This window comes from Monodon monoceros, unplaced genomic scaffold, assembly GCF_005190385.1.
Source record: "Monodon monoceros isolate NGI ecotype Baffin Bay Population unplaced genomic scaffold, NGI_Narwhal_1 Super_Scaffold_14, whole genome shotgun sequence".
NCBI classification, from domain to species: domain Eukaryota; kingdom Metazoa; phylum Chordata; class Mammalia; order Artiodactyla; family Monodontidae; genus Monodon; species Monodon monoceros.
Window position 1 is genome coordinate 36,862,548 of NW_021703770.1, and position 20,365 is coordinate 36,882,912.

General features: G+C 43.4%; 1 protein-coding gene across 1 annotated transcript in view; it reads right to left on the reverse strand.

The window, feature by feature from the left end:
- Nucleotides 1–11,355: 11,355 nt before the first annotated feature.
- Nucleotides 11,356–20,365, reverse strand: part of SDC2 (syndecan 2) — a 121,729-nt gene continuing 112,719 nt past the window's right edge. The window contains exons 3-5 of the mRNA XM_029223285.1: nucleotides 19,552–19,688; nucleotides 14,889–15,024; nucleotides 11,356–13,749 (exon numbers count right to left, since the gene is read on the reverse strand). Of these exons, the coding sequence (XP_029079118.1) occupies nucleotides 13,586–13,749; nucleotides 14,889–15,024; nucleotides 19,552–19,688 (437 nt within the window). The 3' untranslated portion in view covers nucleotides 11,356–13,585. The remainder of the gene's footprint in view (nucleotides 13,750–14,888; nucleotides 15,025–19,551; nucleotides 19,689–20,365) is intronic.

A 20,365-nucleotide genomic window follows, 5' to 3' on the forward strand; every position in this document is an offset into this window, starting at 1 on the left:
CCATTAGATAGAGCTGAGCAAGTAAAGTGTGTATGTGTGTGTGTTTAGGGCCTGGGGGGAGTGGTAAGCTGTGGTGGCCCAGAGGAGGGTGCTAGTGTCTGAATGGAAGAAGGAGGGTACCCACACAAGGGCTAAGCCTAGCACAGGGTAGCCTGGCCCGGGAAGGGTGAAGAGGGCATTTATGTAGATGAGCTGCCCGTGTAAGGAGCTGAAGGCTGAGTGGGGTGAGGCAAGTCTCCATGTGGGAGGGTGACCCCGTGTGGGGTGTCATGGCCAGAACAAAGTAAGAAGGATGTCTCTTCCCCACAGAGGTGCAGCCCAGTGTAAGACATTAAAGCCTGAGCAGAGTGAGGAAGATGTCCACATTGCGGGGGGTGGAGGGGAGGCTGGGATGGGGTTGGAGCCCCAGTGGGGTGAGGAGGTTGCCCAGACAGAAGGGCGAGGTGGTGTGAAGTGGCAGGGCTTGAGCTGGGTGAAAAAGGACATCCACATGGAGCCCAAGTGGTATAAGGAGGACAGATGAGAGACTGGTTACATAGAGGTGGGTTGATTAAATAAGAAAATGTATTAAGGACAAGGAAAGCTAGATGTCTCACGGTTGGAGAAGGACATTACAAATATGGAAAAGGGAAGACTAGAGTGAACCCTGTGGTGCTGGATTAGAGGTGGAGGTGATGGTGTGAACACATAATTTTCAAGACAGATATATAGAGGATAAACAGATAGATAGATGATAGAAAGTTGATAGATGATAGATAGATAGATAGATAGATGATAGATAAAAAATGTAAGTGTGTACATGCACAAATACACATTCCCTAGCTCTGCGCATTGAGAGGATCTGGGAGTAGTGATACTTCAATATCAGTGAGCATCCTAAGTGCCTAGATTTTGGTTTCTAAACACTATTCTCCACTAAAAGACACCAGGGATCCTTGGATAAAGGGCTGATGCCAGAGCTGGGCTAGGAAAAGTACAAGATTACCCTGAAACCTCGTTTTGTACCAGAAAGTTAAAAAGTGATCAAAGAATTGAGAGACATGTCACATCAAAAAGACACAGAAGCCAGCTTGAAGGGACTCCCACTAGGCAAATATGGAACAATAATAAGCATGAAAATAAAGATAGTTATAGATTATGACCCATTAAATAAAAGAGGAATTCATGAACCTATACTGATATAGTTAAATAACAAATTGAAGGTGTGATAAGAAACAGGATAATGAGGGGCTTCCCTGGTGGCGCAGTGGTTAAGAATCTGCCTGCCAATGCAGGGGACACAGGTTCGAGCCCTGGTCCGGGAAGATCCCACATGCTGCGGAGCAACTAAGCCCGTGCACCACAACTACTGAGCCTGCGCTCTAGAGTCCGCACGCCACAGCTACTGAAGCCCTCCAGCCAGAGCCCATGAGCCACAACTACTGAAGCCCACATGCCTAGAGCCCGTGCTCCACAGCAAGAGAAGCCACCGCAATGACAAGCCCATGCACCACAAGGAAGAGTAGCCCCCTCTCGCTGCAACTAGAGAAAGCCCCCATGCAGCAACAAAGACCCAACGCAACCAAAAAAAAATAAATAAATAAATTTATTTAAAAAAAAGAAAAAAGTAATAAGATAATGAGATATTTCGCTAGTCTTAAAGTGCCTCCCCATTAGATACTGACTAATTACAAAGAGAAAGATGCCTGGGTGGCAGACACTACATTAATTGTTATTGCTAACAGCATCAGTAATGGGACAAATCTAAATCTTAGGACACCTGATGGGATGTAGTGAGAAGAATGCAACATCAGTTCTGTGATATTTCTGCCAAAGATGCATAGCCTGAATCTAATCATGAAGACACATCAGACAAATCTAAATGGAGGGACATTATACAAAATAACTAGCCTCCAATCTCCACCAAGGTCAAGGTCATGAAAGTCAAGGAAAGATTGAAAAATGTTCCATATCAAAGGAGACTAAAGAGATGCGACACCAAAACTCCACACGTTATTCCAGACTGAATCTTTCATCTGAAAGGCTTTTTACTGGGGTAATTAAAGAAACTTGAAGGAGGTCTGAAGATTAGATGGTAGTGATGGATCAATGTTAATTTCCTGATTTGATGGGGGTATTGTGGTTATGTAGGAGAACGTCTTTTGTAGGAAATATACACTTAAGTGTCTGGATGTGATGGGGCATCATGTCAGCAACTCACTCTCACATACTTCAGAAAAAAAATACAAATTATTTGTACTGTAACTTTTCTGTAAATTTACGATTGTTTCCAAATTAAAAAAAAAAAAAGGTCAAGGATGCAGGACAACTGGCCCAGTCTCTTCAAAGAATCTGTGTCATGAAAACAGGGATAGATTAAAGGAGGCTTATGGGACATGACAAGCAGATGCAAACACGGTCTTGGATGAGATTCAAATTTGGATAAACAGCAACAAAGCACATTTTGGAGATGATTGGGTAATGTAAATATGGTTTATTATTAGATGAGATGAAATGTGTTGAAATGGAAAAATGGACATCATTGACCAGAAAAGAAAAAAAAAAGCAGGTAATAGAACAGTGGTAAGCATCATGTGATCTGATTTTGTGGAAAAAAGAGAAATACAAGCAAAGTTCTAGAAGGATAAATACTAACCTAGTACTAGTACTCACTGAGTGGCAGGAATACATTTTTATTCTCTTATTTTTGCTTGTCTTTATTTTCTAATATACAACAATGTCTATGCCCTTTCTCTGTGGTAGTAAAAGATAATTTTTAAGCAAAATTTAAATAACAGAATTGGGGGAAAGCATCAACGGGGTCAGTGTATACGACTTTGAATAACCCACATTTTTATCCTCTGGGACATGTTAATGTTACAGAAGACGTTTGGACAAAGTCCCTGAAGTATCTCCTTGTCTCTGGCATAGGGTCATCACCTCGGCTCCATGTGTCTAAGAGGTGCCTAAGGGTGTGTCTGGCTGTACCAGTCCATTTTAATACCATATAGAAACGTTTCAGTTATCTCACCTGTAAAATTGGAACTAATGCCCCACCACAGAAGGTTATTGGGAGTACTAAATGAGTTAATACATTTGTAAAGTGTTAAATAAATTATTAATAGATACCAATAGCACCTCATTTATACAACTACAAAATTTGTGATCATCTCAATTTTTTGTTTCATAGAGAGAATAAAAGGAAACAGATATAGTCTCCCAGTTCAGATCGGAACATGGCATTTATTTTAATTCATGAACTCTTATATTGTACCTTCTGTATGCTAGGCACTATTCTAAGGGCTTTACAAAGAATACATTTTTTTTTTTGCGGTGCGCGGGCCTCTCACTGCTGTGGCCTCTCCCATTGCGGAGCACAGGCTCCGGATGCGCAAGCTCAGCGGCCATGGCTCACGGGCCCAGCTGCTCCGCGGCATGTGGGATCTTCCCAGACCGGGGCACGAACCCACGTCCCCTGCATCGGCAGGCGGACTCTCAACCACTGCGCCACCAGGGAAGTCCATAGATAGACCAAACTTTTTTAACAACATGGCTGATTCAGAACAATTATGGCCTCAAGACCAGTGTCCCGCTGGGCAAAGGATAGTGAATAGGTTTTATTTCCCAACTCAATTCCAATCAATGACTGTGGCTGCACAGAACACAGACCACTGTCTGGAGAAGAATTCTGAGATTGGCCTTAGCAGGAAAGGATGCCAGTGTCAATTAATGATGTCTTCCATGAATGGAGAAGCAGGAAGAGAGGCCCCAAAGCCAGGCATTTGCCATCTCTGCTCCAGACCCTTTTACACCCTGACACTAAGCTGTAAGGTAAGGCTTGCGACCCTGTCTCTGGAGATGTCTCAATCTAGAGTCCAGAGGAATCCAGGAAGTGGAAGAAAGGGACAGGACAGGGATTCTGAGAGCAGAAACTGCTCGAGGCTTCCATTGACAGCGTGGGGGGCCTGGTGAAACTAGTGGCTGAGACTTCTCTGATGGGGTGACAACAGCTGTTCAGAATTATGGGTAACTTGCAAGTTGAAAATTTGTGTGTCAACCACGCCAGCCTAGCCCTTCCTCACACTCACAAACATCACCCCAGTGATCCACACACCAGCAAGCCCAAGGGAGGCAAGTCTCTGTCTACTCTCGTGGCATTTCAAGAAGTTGTCAGATGGTTAAATGATTCATTCCAGGTCATACAGTGAGGTCAGTCAGGAGTTATATATAAAAAAGATCAGAGTAGGATGAAAATGAGTACATAGAACCCAGCAAGAGGATCCCACAAACCACCAGCTTACGTACAGGGCTGTTAAACTAGGGTTTGGGATGGGTGGATCCTTGCTCACACTGCTGAGGTTTTCAGAGAGGGACATTAGAATGTGAAATAGACTTTGCATGTGGTTTGCTGAGGACTTATTTCTCAAGATAAACTGGAAAAAGTTAATTATATAAAGCTAAAAGTGAGTCCCAGGCTAGGTTGCATTTGAGAGAGTACTGTAGCCCAGCAGGCCCCCAAAATGTCATGTCAGCTTTCAAAGGCATTTCACAGTTGCTGCAACAGCACCGTTGGAATAAAGCCAAGCAGCTTTAGAAGCAGCCCAGTCCCTTAGACACAGATGACAGTGCCAAGAACAAAATAAAAAAGGGCCGTGGCATCTGGGTCCTACAGCTGCCAAATCATATCCATTCACCATGCCAAAGTCATCCTCAGAAAAATTCCCAGTGAGAGGCCCAGTGGCCCAGCAAGCTACAAAATCGCCTATGATCCAGGCAAGCAGTGGGTTCCAGTTCTCCAGCTTCTGCCAAGATTGCCAGGGAGACCTGATTAAGCAAGTCAGTAGGATGATTTCTTGTTCATAAAATGGACACTCCACTCCTAGCGCGTGTGTGTGTGTGTGTGAGAGAGAGAGAGAGACAGACAGACAAAGAGACAGACAAAGAGACAAGGAGAGACAGAGAGTGCACTAGGAGGCAATGATAAAATGAACAAAAAAATGTTTTAGGGAATTCCCTGGCAGTCCAGTGGTTGGGACTCCATGCCAAGGGTGCAGGTTCAATTGATCCCTGGTCCGGAAACTAAGATCCTACAAGCCACACGGCCAAAAATAAATAAATAAATACAGTTTTTAACAAATTGTCCAGAAGATAGGGTTAACATGATTAAATGAACTAAAAAGAGGAGTGGGGAGAAAAAGAAGATGCTGGCCATCTCCTTATGCCTTCTCCCAGGACAGCAGGAAACTGACACAGGGACTGAAATCCCTCCCTGAAGGAAGGAAAGTCATGCCTTCCTCTGCTGGGGAGGTAAAAGAAAGCAAAGCAAAACTCAGAAAAGTTAGCCAAGCCAGGCAGAACCTTCTCTCCCACCTGCACATCTGCCTTGGGCTTTTCATTTTTTTCGGATTGTTGCAAGAAAACAGATGGCTGTAGAAGCCTGAATTTTAAATTTATGAATGGAAATTTGAACAGATGTTAGCAATCAAGATGGCATATAAGAATTGTTTTTCATACCGTGTTTACAGCCCAGCCTCCTTCACATAAATGGGAGAGGGGGGTCATATAAAGGGTAGTTTTTGATCTCAGGACAGCATAGATCCAGCTTGGTGATTATATGGCACAATAACGGAAATATTGAGAGAACAAAGCAAGACAAAGCAAGAAAACACTAATCAGATCCCTGTATAAATGCTAAATGTTTATCTACAAGATGATAAAATGTACCTGCAAGAAAACCGTTAACCCACCAAGAGCACATTCTGTGTTTTAAGTGGGTGACGTTCAAACCCAGGGTCTTAACAAATATCTGTGAATACCTAGTTGCTTGGATTCTGTTTAGATTTTTGATGTGATATAGATTCCTTGGTTTGGTTTGGTTTGGCTGAATGTCCCAGACATATGGGGCCTTACTAAATTTCAGGGAGGAATGAGTAAGAGCTAGTAAGAGATCTGATGATATGCGCATTCATCCATCATCCAATGCTAGGAACTGGGCTAGGTGCTCAGGGTGGGTGGGAAGCCGCAAAGTGAATCAAACCTGATCTAGGCCCCCAACACGGAGAGCTGAAGGAAAAAGCAGGTATGTAACACAAGGCTGGAACGAGGTATATGTTGAAGGTTATGGGGGTGGAAAGAAAGGAGTGGGATTGATTGGGGAATGGATCATGACGGTGGTTCCTGATATCCTAAGAAGGGAAGAGTCAGGAGCTTGCGGCCATCTGGGAGAAGAGTATCACCCAGGCTTTGTTAGCAATTTCTGTTGACTACACCTTCAAAACATGGGGTGGCCATAAAGTCTGGGAGCATGAATCATATAATGTGATCAGGTGCTATAATATAATGTCAATAAACCATTTATTATGTATTCACTTGGATTTCCAGACTTTGCAGCCACCTTGGCTCTCCAGAATACATCACTTCTCACCACTGCCATCCACCGTGGTTCTCTCTCTCCTGGAGGACTGCAACAGCCTCGCTAGTCTCCCTGCTTGTGCTTTTGCCTACATCCATCACCCACAACCAATCTATTCTCAACACAATAATCAAAGCAATCCTTTGGAAGCAGTGGTTCTCAAAGTGGGGTCCTTGCTGGGAAAGTTGTTGAAAATGCAAATTCTTGGGTTCTCTTCACCTATAGAATCAGAAACTCTGGAGGTAGTGTCCAGAAATCTGTGTTTTAACCAGTGCTCCTGGTGATTCTGACACGTGCTAAGGTTTGAGAGGGAATTGTAAGCATAGGTGAGTTAATGTCACTCTTTGGATCAAAATCCTGCAACTCTCCAAGGCCATTACAAAGCTACAAGGCCATCCATATACCATCTGGCCTGTGGACCTTTCACTGACTGCCCATCACTCTAGTCTCTAGCTCACTTGCTCCTTGGCTATACTCAAGGTCTTGGCATTTACTGTTCCTTTGGCCTGGAATGTTGCCCATTCCTCAGGCCTCCTACCCCACCTATCATGGCTCAAACCCTCCTCACCTTCCCCCCCCCTCAAATGTCACTTTCTTGTTGATACATTACATATTCATGGTCTGTCTCTTCCCACTAGAATGTAAGTTACTTGAGAGCCAGGATGTTGCTTTGTTGACTCCTGTGTTCTCAGGGCTGGAACTGTGTACCTGGTACATAGTGAGTGCCCAGGAAACAGCTGGTGAACGAATGAATAAATGATCCTGTATTGAGGTCCTACCAGATGCCAGACATTGTTCTAGGTGCATCACCTCATTGAATGTGCCTCACTGAATTCCCACACGGCATATGGTGTATGTTATCATCTTTATTTTACACAGGAAAAAGTGAACTAAATGCGAAAAAGAAGAGTAACAGATACTAAAAAATTAAAAAAGGAAAGGACTGAGATACGAGGTTATCAGAAAAGGAAACTTTTCATAATCCCCAAGTTCTGGGTCTGACATGGAGCCAGATCCATCTACATTTTGTACCAACTTTACTGTTTTTCCTTGAAATTGGCCTGGGCAGAGGACATGCCAGCTTACTCTGGTATTTACCTAAGCAGCATGTAATTAAAGAGGCAAAATCCTGCTTTCAATGATCCCAGGACAAGGCTACAAGTAGGAGAATTGCTGTTTTGTTTGCTGACCTATTCCCATTGGAAACACAGATGATAGAGATATTTCCTGAATATTCAAACAGTTCTTATTCTTCCAATTACTTCTTTCAGTTTTAAAAACAGTTCATAGTGTATGTTGTTAATGACCTGGTAGAAGTGGATACTTGAACATGCTTATCAACGTGCTCGAAAATGAGCTCTCTATCAAGCCTCATGGGGATTTGTTTTTCCCCTGGCCATTAAAAATTGTGTCCTCTGCTGAACATCTGCCAAAACGAAAATCCAGTCCTGTGACCGGAGCTAAAGAGTGAATGTGGTAGTGGTTCATCTTACAAAGAAAGACTGTGCGAGCAGGCCAACCCAGGGCCGTGGTCCTTCTCTATCTGTGCACATCTCCAGATGATCTCATTTAGTCCCATGACTTTTAACACCATCTACATGCTGTTCGCTCCTGTGTCATCAGTCGGGGTCCAGGAAGGAAAATAGAACCCATGCCGGGTAACACAATGGAAGGAATTTACCCAGGGAATTAGTTACAGAGATGTTGGGAAAGCTGTGTGGGTAAACCGGGGAGGGTGAGATAACCCAGAGTAGAGCAACAGCAGGAAGCTGTGACCCTCCCTGAGGCTGGAGAGACAAAAGGGCCACGGTGGTGTTTATGAGAGTTTAGGAACAGTGGGAGCAGGGAACTTGGAGGAGAGTCAGACCAGTGGGATCTCAAACCATAGAGGAGACTCATTAATGCTACGGATGCTGCCCAAAGCAGGGAGAGGGGAAAGAACGCTGGCTTTTCCATTCCTCCTGACCCTTAGTGTTCTGCCAGTCCCTTCCATTGGCCAGATTTTCCCAGGAGCCAGCTGGCAGGGAAGCTTGGGAGATGTAGTTTGCATGGGTCACCCCCACTTCAATACAGAGCAGAGCAGGGAAGAGAGGGAAATGAATCAGAGTGCCAACAGGCAATGACAGACACTGTTCCCAAATTAATATCTCCAGCTCAGACCTCTTCTCTGAGCTGCAGACTCTTACATTCAGTTGTTCACCTGACACCTCCACTTGGGTGTCTAATAGTTCTAACTTAACAAGGTTCGAAAGGAACTTGTTTTACCAGCCAACTCCCCACGATATTCTCCTCAGAATGTGGGTCACCCAGCTCAGCCAGAAACATGGGTGATCTTTGATTCCCTTCTTTCCTTACTCCCTATTCCTTCCAACCTTTTAGCAAGACCCACTGATTCCGTCTCCCAAACAGTACCTCTCCAGTCTTCTGAGCCTTCACTGTTACCACCTTAGGCCAAGCCACCATCATTGTTCTGACAGGGAACAAGAATGACATCCTAACTGGCCATGGTACTCTACTCCCCACCCCGTCTCCTTCCAATGCATCGTCCAGGGGTCAGTTCCTGAAGGCCTGGGGGGCAAGTGTAAGGAGTCAGGACTTTATTCTAAGTGCTTTAGGAGCCACTGAAGGGAGTGACATAAATAATTTATATCATAAAGAGGTCAGCTTAGCTTCTTTGTGGGAAATAAAATGTAAGGGCCAAAAAGTGGAAGGAAGACTGATTCGGAGGCAGTCACACTTCTCAGCCCGCTTACCCCAGCTCTCCCACACCTATTCACTTGCTTGGCAGCCACTCCCCTTCTCCCTGTGCCTGCAACATGCCAAGCCCCTTACCTCCTTAAGGCTGTCCACAGCCTGGAACGCTTGTCTTGATGTTAGCACAGCCGGCTCCACATCATTCAGTCCCTACCCTCTCAGAGAACTTTCCTGACCAGGCGGTAGTAATTACAGCTGTTCGCAAACGTCCCATCCCTCTCCATAGCGGCACAAAGTAGGATTGCAATTCTCTGCACCTGGGCGGTTAGTTGTAGCCACGTGACTTGCTTTGGCCAATGAAATGTGGGTGGAAGCGATATACGGCACCACTGGGTGGAAGCCTGCGAGCCACTGTGTATTTCGCCACGATTTTTCTTCGGCCACAGAGACCGGCAGCGTACCAGATAATAGCTCCTCCACTGGCCTGAGACCCGGACTTGGAATGATGATCGTTCAGGGCAGAATTCTCTGCCAACCTACGGACACGTGGCATGAGCAAGAAATCAATCTTCCCTGTTTTAAGTTGCTGAGGCTTTGAGATGGTGACTGGAGCATACCTAGCCCATCTGGGCTGAAAGAGTCCCTCAGTCCCTTACATCAGCCTGCTTCAGGGCCATCGTGGAAATACCACCAAGTGATCATTTCTACTTGCTGGTTTTATTCATTAATTTTGTTTCCCCTCTGCACCCCTCTCCAAACCCCACGAGAGCAGGATCTCTGTTTACCTAGCTTCTAGAAGAGAGCCCAGTACAAGTCACTAGGCAAGTATCTGTTGATTAAACCTCCGGTGCCTTGCACCCAGCATCTGTGCCCTATGTGTTAGTTTGCCAAGGCAACTGGAATGAATGGGTCTTGCACTCAGCCCATCTAAAGCATCAAGGCCTAAAGCTTCACTCTGCTATTTACCGGTTAGGACAGTTGCTTGGGTTACACCCTTCCCAATTCACAGGAAACCAAGTTTCCCAAAGTCACCATGATTCCTTAGTCAGAAAAAGCTCTGCTAAAGACCACATGCAGCAGATAAGCAAAAAGGAATGAAATCTTGGAACCGTAAATCATGAGAGTGAAGCCGCCCGGAGTTAGGAGACAGAGTGGAACAAAATTCACTTTGATACTATTTTACCGATGTTACTTGGCAGACAGTTGTTCTATCTTTTTTACAGTTTTCTATGCCAGCTAAATCTAATTCCCCAGAAATGACCAAACCTCCAATTTCACTCTGGTCATAAAATACTGGCATTGAAAAAAACCTTAGTGATTACTTAATTCAGACAACTCCATGTATCAGCTGGCTTGATTCCCTTTATCTGGAAACCTCTTAGGGTCTCGCTGTTTTCTGCCAGAGGCTTAGAACGTAAAATTCAAGTTAGAGATTGTTTTGTTTAACATCATTGTCTTTTTAAACCAAATAGATTTTAAAACATTTTTTTCCTAGCATTCCATTATATAATTATAATAGAGCTGTAAAGAAGATCCTGATGATAAAATTAACCCTGCAATATTTTTAGGTTTTATATTTTTGCTCCTCACTTAAAATTTTTCCTTCAGGTTTCAAAGTGTCTGAGATATTGAAGAAATAAACTCTTAAAAACTACAAAGTTACTACTGCACCTGTTCTTTCCGGAACTAGCACCCTTTGGTTCTTTAGGGCAGCCAGAAATTAATTATGTTCTACTTATTTAGCTTAGTCTCTTAGACCCTAGACAAACAGGCTACATCCTCAGTAAGCAAGTGCATTTTGTCTAACTTGCCAAAAAAAAAGAGCAAATATCAATTCACTAAACGTTTGATCTGAAACTATCAACTTTTAATGTTAATAGATGGCAACTTCTGCAATCTTGTCCAGACGAAATTCAATGTTATTAACCAGGTCCTAATCTGGAAGTTCAGGTACTAGGCACTTGCAGGTGAAACTTTTTAAAAAAATGAGCTCATACCATTTCCCCCACATGCTGAAAATGGGACAGTTTGAATATTGCAAGTCTCTCAAACAAAGCCATATTCATTCACATGCAGGAAGTCATTTAGATGTGGTTAAGGAAACAGGAAATTTTCGCATTGGCTTTAATATTTATATTTTACCAAAATTTTCCTGAACTTGGTAATCATCACTAACACTTCTTATAGTACTATTTACTGCATCTTAAAAGTAAAATAACTAAGCAGAAAATGTACAGTTGAAGAAAACTGGATGTCAGTCTATACAATGATTTTTTACTTTCAGCATGACAGACTTTATTTTGGCACTTTAACAAATATTTTGCTTTACAGCAGTGACAAAATATTTGCCAGAAATCTCCTTTTCCTGGCATGGATATTCCAAGCAGTTGTTATTCTACGAACTGAATTTCGCTATGCTTTGCACAGTTAGAGGTATACCCACCACATTCTTAACCTCCGTAACCGAGGGACTTTGTGCAGCTTTAAGAAGGTGCTATCACTTCCTTTTAATCACTTCAAAGTGGATTGATTGTGCAAGTGACTGGACAGGAATGTGAGAATTAAGGCCATTAAGAATTGACGTAAACACTGTTCCGAGTGCTGCATTAAAAAAAATTTTTTTTTAATGAGTTCTGTGGCAATTCCGGGGAATGTTCTCTAAAGGAAGGATTCATACTTCATTAAAAGTAAATTACATGTTGGAAAGGTGGCTGTTTTTGCTGTCTTCCTACTTTGGCCACTCACAGTTTAAAACAAAATTGGTGGTAAAATAGAAAAAGGAAATGTTCAGTTAGAAGGCAGTCCCCAGACAGGGTACTCTCATATTTCCAGCTCTTCCTCAGGCATCGCTGCTTTCTGGTAATTGCATTCCCAAGCAGTGAGGCCCTCCTTTTAATGCACAGAGCCTCCCTGCCTGACTCTTCTTCCCTACAGTGTGAACTATGGTATTCCATCTATTACCTCTTCGGTTAAGCTTCAGGAGAGATTTGGAGCAGTTTCGAAGGTAAAACAATCTACAGGACTAAACCATAGACACCGATGTCAGGAAAGCCCCCTTTAGTCCTTGGGAATTTACGGTCCTAAAAGTTATTTGCAAGAGCAGGCATTCGTCTCAATATTGCCATCAGCTATCTCCATAAAGGTTGCAAAAGTCACAGTTCCCTCTCTGGCGGCCTTTCAATAGCTACATTCAAACATACACAGGATGATACATTCAGATTTCCTCTGGCCAATTCACAAGTGAATCTGGTGATAAACAGCCTCATCACTGAGCTCTTTGGTTTTTGATTTACAGACACTGTGGAACACTCAGAAATCAAACCCACAACATCCTTGAGAGCAGACGGTCGTTAGCAAAGGGGAGGTGTACATTTGACCGAAAATGTACAAAATTTATAACAGTGACATTTTCAATATTAGGCCACATGATTTATTCAGTAGTTTTTATGTTCTCAAATTACAATTTACGTCTATTCGTAAGACTACAAAAGTTACCATTATAATCGTCTGTTCTTATAAAATACCAACTTTTTTTTTTTAACTGTTATATATACTCATTAACACCAGTCTGCGAAGAGTTACATAGAATCATAGGCACTTCAAAGGCTTAAAAAGATGTTTACAACTTAAATGCATTTTTAAGAACAAAAACTGATTTTTTCCTTAAGTCCCTACTCGTACCTTCAAATTGCAAGAAATTAACAGATACAGTGGCCAAAGGAATCTGCAGCAACTTCTCAAAATACTGTTATCATCTTTGGGTTTGCTGAGGCTTGTCAGTAACTCAAATCCTCCCAAAAGAAGATCTGATTAGACAGACATGACTAAACAGTTTTGCGGTGATAATCCAATTTTACACGTTAATTTGCTGTTGCAAATCTGCCTGAAGCTACAGGTAATGAAAAACAAAGCAAGTGTAAAACGGATAGTCTGACACTTAAAAATTTATACAAAGTGGAGGTTAAAGTTGATATATTTGAAAATCACATATACACTAAATTACCATTATCTGAAATATCCAAAGACGAACTGCACCGTAACAGCTACAAAAGGCATAGAGTTTTGTTTCGTTTTCAAGGGGACAAGAGGGGCGAGCAGAGGAGAGGGGAGCAATAGATAAATTAACAAAGTAAGACGAACTTGGTAAGAGACATGCAGACTCAAATGAAACAGCTTTCATCTTCAAACCGTAGGATAAAAACAATCTTTTCATATTTGCACGTAAGAGTTTAAACCGATTCCATGAACGTTGAGGGTTTTTGTAACATAGTATTTTGCCACTGCTATTCACAGAACACTGCAGATGTTAACTTTGAATTTTATGTTGTTCTAAAGAAATACACGAAAAGTTTTAAATACAATGGGATTTTATCATTAAAGTGCCAGAATGGCTCTTTAATGAAAAAAACAAAAAAAAACAAAGATCTTCATTATTCTATGCAAAAGCTTTATTTTTAAAAGTTCAGTGATCTCATAAATAGAGACACTAAATGGGAGTTTTCACGCATAAAACTCCTTAGTAGGTGCTTTCTGATAAGCAGCACTGGATGGTTTGCGTTCTCCAAGGTCGTAACTTCCTTCATCCTTCTTTCTCATGCGATACACCAACAGCAGGATAAGGAAAATTGCAAAGAGAAAGCCGATAACTCCGCCAGCAATGACAGCTGAAACACACCAGAAGGAAGATTACTCTTAGAAGAGATTCAAGGGTGGCAGAAATTAGCTTTGTCAAGCCCAATCTATCTACGCTTTCCTAAAAAGCTTAATTTAAAAACCCCAAAACTGGATTCAATGAAGCAACCAGGTAATTATGCAAATCTGACATTCCTCAGGAGGTATAATACTTTCTTTGATTAATATTAATAATATCCCCCAAATGCCTCAATAAGAAAAATCTGGCTGTGACCTCAACTAATTCCATACTTTAAAACTCTTGAGTCTCTTCGGTATTCACATTCTGTAGTCTAATCTTCTAATTGCTTTCTTCAATGAAAACACAAAACATGATATAATCGACTTAAATTCCGTAAAGGAAAATAAATACGAAAAAAGCATGCAAATTTCCTTTCTAGTCTTGGATTTGGGACTATCCTCTTTCAGGGATCAAGTGTTGTACAGACATAGAGAACAGATTTGTGGTTGCCAAGGGGGGCGGGGAGTCGGGGGGGGGATGGACTGGGAGTTTGGGATTAGCAGGTGCGAACTATTATATACATGTATAACTGAATCGCTTTGCTGTACACCAGAAACTAACACAACATTGTAAATGTAAATGTATACTTTAATAAAATAAAAATTTTTAAAAAGGATTAAGTGTTCTAAAATCTTGCACATCTTCCCCTTTAAAATCAAATGTTAATACTTTCATCAGTAAGTTACGATTAGAGACAACATCCTTTAATACCTTGGGCGCTATATCAATGGCCCTCTCCATAAAGAACCTTTCCTTCTCTTAAATTTGTTTTGAAATCAGGATGAATGACTTGGATCAAGACTGATTGATTTTCATATTCTGCCACCCCCGACGCCCCATTGTTCCGGACCAGCTCAGGCCTTAACTTTCTTCTTGCCTCTCCCCACCCCGCCCAAAAGGCTGGCCGAGGGGTAGACTGAGGGAGCTGACAGAAAATAAAGACAACCTTTGCCTAACTCTTGCCTCTCCCTCTGGAATGAGACAGGTGCTCAACATGGTTTTCAGTACTAAGGTAACATCCAGCAAGCTTTGCCGATACCTCTGAATATCACTTAGGCAAACACAGGCCTATTTAAGGACCTGCCACCTGATCCCTACTGGGCTACTCACCTGCCAGGACTTCTGTTCGTTTAAACAGATTGTCTGAGTGCTTCTCAGTATACACATTTGTAGCCTCTTCAGCTGGGTCCATTTTCCTTTCTGAGTCAGAGAGGTGAACTTTTTCCTTATCAATTTCTTCAGGTGACTGGGGAAAGAAAAAAAGATTATGAAGATTTTCTTTTAATGTGCTGGAAAGAAGAAATAGTAGATGAGCACATTCCCAAGTTCGTTCTTTGCAAACACTGAGTTTAGGAAAGAATTGCAATAGTCGCTTTGTGTGGTGTGCATACCAGTGGGTGAGTCCTATGGTGGACCCACGTTGTTCATGGTTTTATACAACACCCATCACATGTATAGGCAAAATGGAGAGTTAGTGAGTTCATAATAATCCTAATGACATGGTTAGGTTGTTTTAGTCGACATTTCGTAAGATCTCTTTCTCACCACCCTTCTGACTTTAGGCCACCATCCCCCTCTGGCTGCTCCAACCCAATAGCACTGTCCCAATTCTCCTCACTCCTTTATCATCTTTTTGCCACACAGGGCACTGTGATGACAGCTTCCTTGTTGGCATTCTCTCCAAGTGTTCTCCCAGGGCTCTGCCTGCTACCACTCTGTGGGGAGCAGCCCCCAGGCTTCATCTGTAATGCTCCCCTCTATTTATTCACTCTTACAACACCTTCACCAAACCCTGGATTACAAAGAGCTTCAGGGGGCCCGGGCTCTGCAAGTAGCTCCCATGTGGTCCTGATCGAGTCGTACCATTTTTTTGGACTTCATTTTCTGTATCTGTCCAATGAGCGGCACTCTCAGGTTCCTGAGTATCCTGCAAGTCTAGAGTACACTCTTCTCATAGAAAGCCCATCGCTATTTGGATACCTGGTAGAAGGACAGACAACTTGACAGATGGGTTCTAATCTAGGAGCCTTTTCACTATGCATTAGCAGTCAGGGAAGGGTTAGGAAAGGGAAGAGAAAAATAGGCTAATACTCAGGTTTGTGACTAGGGAAAGAGGAAAGCAAGTTCTGGTGGCGAATGAGGTGAGAAGAAGTAGCGATTGTGATATTAGAGACTGAATTTACCTCATCCGTATCATCTTTGTCCCATTATTATGACAGATCACATGAATCCCCTCAGGTTTTTTCAGTCCCTAAAATCATTTGAGAGAGTTGACATTCCCTCTGACTCAGCTTCTGATCCAGTAGCCAGGAAGGAGCTTGCATTTCAGGGGGTCTGCGGGTGTGGGAACAGGAGGTCTCCACAGAACTGGGGCCACCACGTACTCACAGGAATGGTCCACCAGTGTACAAACTTCCAGGTGCTCTGGCTGGAACATTCACTCTTTAAATTTAAAAGTTTTATTGTATCAAAGTAAGAGCTTGACTAATAAGAATTCTTCCAATAGTATAGAACTAACCTGAAATACCTTAACTCCTGTATAGATGTACAAAGTGCAAGTACGAAAAGGCAGCAGGGATAATTACATTAAGCCAATTAAAGATCTGTCACATCCATGTCTGGTTGTTTTGATGCCATGGAAGTGTGATGGAAGTAAAAGATGACGAGCAATGCTCTGCTTGAACAAACAACTGTGTTCTTTGTACTCTGTCACATAAATTTATAACAAACTAGACAGAATATCTATAACAGTGACATTAATGCCACAGTATGCCCATTCAAAAGCAAAGTCTACTTTAATGGTATCATAGAGGCAATGTTTAATTTAGCTGTGCCATGTAATGACAAAATAGAAAATTTAATCACCAGTATTAATATTATTCATTATCAGTATTATCATGATAAGTACCTTGAAAAGTGTTTGACACAATGAGTAGCACTCAGTAAATCTCCCACAAATGGATGAATTTTTTTTTTTTGTGGTACGCGGGCCTCTCACTGTTGTGGCCTCTCCCGTTGCGGAGCACAGGCTCCGGACGCGCAGGCTCAGCGGCCATGGCCCACGGGTCCAGCCGCTCCGCGGCATGTGGGATCTTCCCGGACCGGGGCACGAACCCGTGTCCCCTGCATCGGCAGGCGGACTCTCAACCACTGCACCACCAGGGAAGCCCAAGGATGAATTTTTATTATTACCACATCGAACACAAATGATACCAGGAATACATTAAAAGATTTGGGGGTCCTTAATTTCTGAGGTCATCTGCCAAACATCTGTCTTCTTTATTTTAATCTGACACAATTACTTCCTTAAAACCAATTCTTAAAAATTTAAACCAATTTTCAATTCATTCTTGTCAACTGACCAGAGAGCTCTATGTCAAACTAGGTTTTGCTTAGGATAAACTCCACCATGAAAAGCCAAAACTGAATTTCTTGTCTCACGCTAGTGAGTCCTAATGGTTCCTAACGGTTCTTGACTTCAAGGGATTCGGTTATGACAAGTGGTCAAATAAACAAAGCCAGATGCATCTTTCAGCAGCCACGCTGGATGACCTACCCTCAGCTGCACCTGTTACTTTTCACTGCCCCTCTTCTCCCTTCTTCCTTTCACTCACTGAACCGAATCCATTTCTGAAGCAGCTACCGTGCACGGAGCCAGGTGTGTCTGCCTCAGTGCTCAGAGCTTCTCCCTCCTTTCCTATTGCCTGGCCTGTGAAGTCAGTGTACTGCTAACAGCAACGAGCCCTTCTCCATCCGACAAACAGCACTCCAGTCCGGAGAGGGCTGACCTGACTGCTCCACATCTGCAGAAACCCATCCAGCCTGTCCCTCACCACCCTGTGCCCAGGCACCGGGAGGACGGCGGGCGAGGGGAAGAACAACTGCACTCTGGGAAGGGGAGGAGCGTCAATGGGCAGGAAGCCTGCGTGCGTTCCGGCCTGCAGAGGGGTGCTCCTTACTCGGGAGAAGGCCCCTCCCCACCTTCGTGACGCAGCCTTCCACAGCCTTTCTGGTGCTAAAGCTTAGCAGCACCTCATTTCTAACCAGCAGACGGGTGAGCTCCAAGAGGGGGCACTTATGTTTCCAAGTTCTCATAAGCAGCATGCTACCCCCAGGCCGCCTGCAAAGCCTCCTGCTGCTGTCACTCCACAGGCTCACTTGGTCAACTGCCTCGGTCTCTCCTGCTCTAACCAAATTCAGTGAAGGCTTACAAAATGCCTACTGGCTCTCAGGTGCCATGCTGCATGCCCTCACATTTAACCTCCTGAAGGATCCATCAGGAATGCGCTCAGAGAAGCTAAGAAACTTGACCAGATCTAGGATTTGAAACCTAGGCCTTCTTCAGACTTTAACATGCATTTTCCAACTTAAACAGCTTACCTAGTGGTGGGTAGCCAGCTAGCTGCAGCAGCATGCTACTAAGGCCAAAATCATTGGTGTCACAGTTTCCATTAACTAGTAGCTTTGCTCTGTTCTAAGGTCAAAGACCTTATTTCTTAGTAAGTCAGCTCTCAGAATGAATACAGGGATGTACCCGCATTCATCATTTTCATTGGAAGAGGTCAGAGTTTACATACCGCTGAAGGTGGGCCTGAAAAAACTCTGGGAAAACACTTATTGAGACTAGTACCTGGAGCCTCCTTAGTCCATAACCTGTTTCAGCAGATGTAAAAGTTCACAATGGTTTTAACTCAGAACAAATTCTTTACGAAATAAAAACAAATTTTCTTAGCATAAGGCAAATAAACTGAAAAGGTTTTGCTTCTTAACTGGGCTATGAGTTCCTTAAGAAGGAGTACCCTGTAAAAAAGATTCGTTTATAAGCTACGCCTGGGTGATAAAAGTACTAGGTAGAATTAGCTATCAAGCCATGAACAGACGTGGAAGAACCGTAAATGCATGTTACTAAGCGAGAGAAGCCCATCTGAAAAGGCTACATGCTGCATGATTCTAACTATGCAACATTTTGGAAAGGCATGACTATGGAGGCAGTAAAAAGATGAGTGGTTTCTAGGGGCTGGGGCAGGAGGGATGAATATGTAGGGTATAGAGCATTGTAGGACAGTGAAACTATTCTGTAGGCTACAATAACGGTGGGCACATGCCCATTATATATTTGTCAGAACTGACAGGACGTACATCACCATGAGTGAACCCTAAGGTAAAACTCTGGACCCTGGGAGACTATGACCTGTCAGCGTAGGTTCGTCAGTTGTAAGAAGTGACTCCTCTGGCACCGGATGTTGATGGGAGGAGGCTGTGCATGTGTGGGAGTCTATGGGAACTCTCCGTACTTCCCACTCAATTTCCTGTGAACCTAAACCTGCTCTGAAAAATAAAGTCTATCTAACAGCAACAACAAAAAAAGCAGTAGGTGGGCAAATGTCAAAACGATCATAAAGAGTAAGGGAGAGCCATTTACGATACAATGAAAAGACCATTTGTCCTTACACAGTTTTAAAGGGCACCTCTCAAAAGGCACAGTCTGGGGCTTCCCTGGTGGCGCAGTGGTTGAGAGTCTGCCTGACGATGCAGGGGGACACGGGTTCGTGCCCCGGTCCGGGAAGATCCCACATGCTGCGGAGCGGCTGGGCCCGTGAGCCATGGCCGCTGAGCCTGCGCGTCCGGAGCCTGTGCTCCGCAACGGGAGAGGCCACAGCGGTGAGAGGCCCGCGTACCGCAAAAAACAAACAAAAAAAGGCACAGTCTGTACAATTTTTTTAAAAACGCACGTTTACAGTAACCTGAGAACGCAATGGAAAACAAAATACACCTTTGTCTGAGCGGGGATCTTATTCTGTATCTTGTTCAGAGTCGTGGTTTCCACTCTCGGAGCAGCAATAGTGAACGGAATCTTTGGAAGGGGTCGAGATGTGGTCAGCTCTGGACTCTCTCCGTCCTCATCAGCTCCTGGCAAAATAAGCAAAGATGAGGACACAGGTTTCTACAGTATCAGACAACACTGTCTAAGGTTGACGATGACAGAGCCATGTTCTTTCAAAATACCCGCTCCTCAAGAACTTAGCACAAACCTTCCTGCAGTCTTCATAGCAGTGAAGAGTGATTTCAAGGTGGATCTGTGGGGAGACTGGAATTTTTTCTATATTATTATTATCCTGAATGCTCTCAAGTAGCCCTTCTTTTACTTCCATGTTCAGTCTGTCCTACTCAAGAGATTTCTTCCCTTCTATGCTGAAAGGTGCTACATTTTCCATTTTAAAACATAACAACAACAAAAAAGGAACACCGACCCTTTATCTGTGTGAGCTGCTGCCCTCTCTCCCCTTTTTACAACCAGATTTTTCTAATGGTGGTGTGCAGACTCACCGGCCTCTTCCCTCACCATCTACTCCACTCTGTGCTCTACTCCCCCTAGTCAGGTATTCCCTGTCACCACACTACTGGTACTGTTTTGTTAAGGTCACCATTCCCCTCCACGTTCCACATCCAGTGGCATTTTCCAGAGTCCTCATCTAATTGAACCTCCTAGCGCCATTGGACGCTTGTCAACTCTCACCTCCTTCTTGATATACTACCTTTGGGTTTCTATGGCTTTGACTTCCTGGCTTTCTCCCCTCACCTCTCTG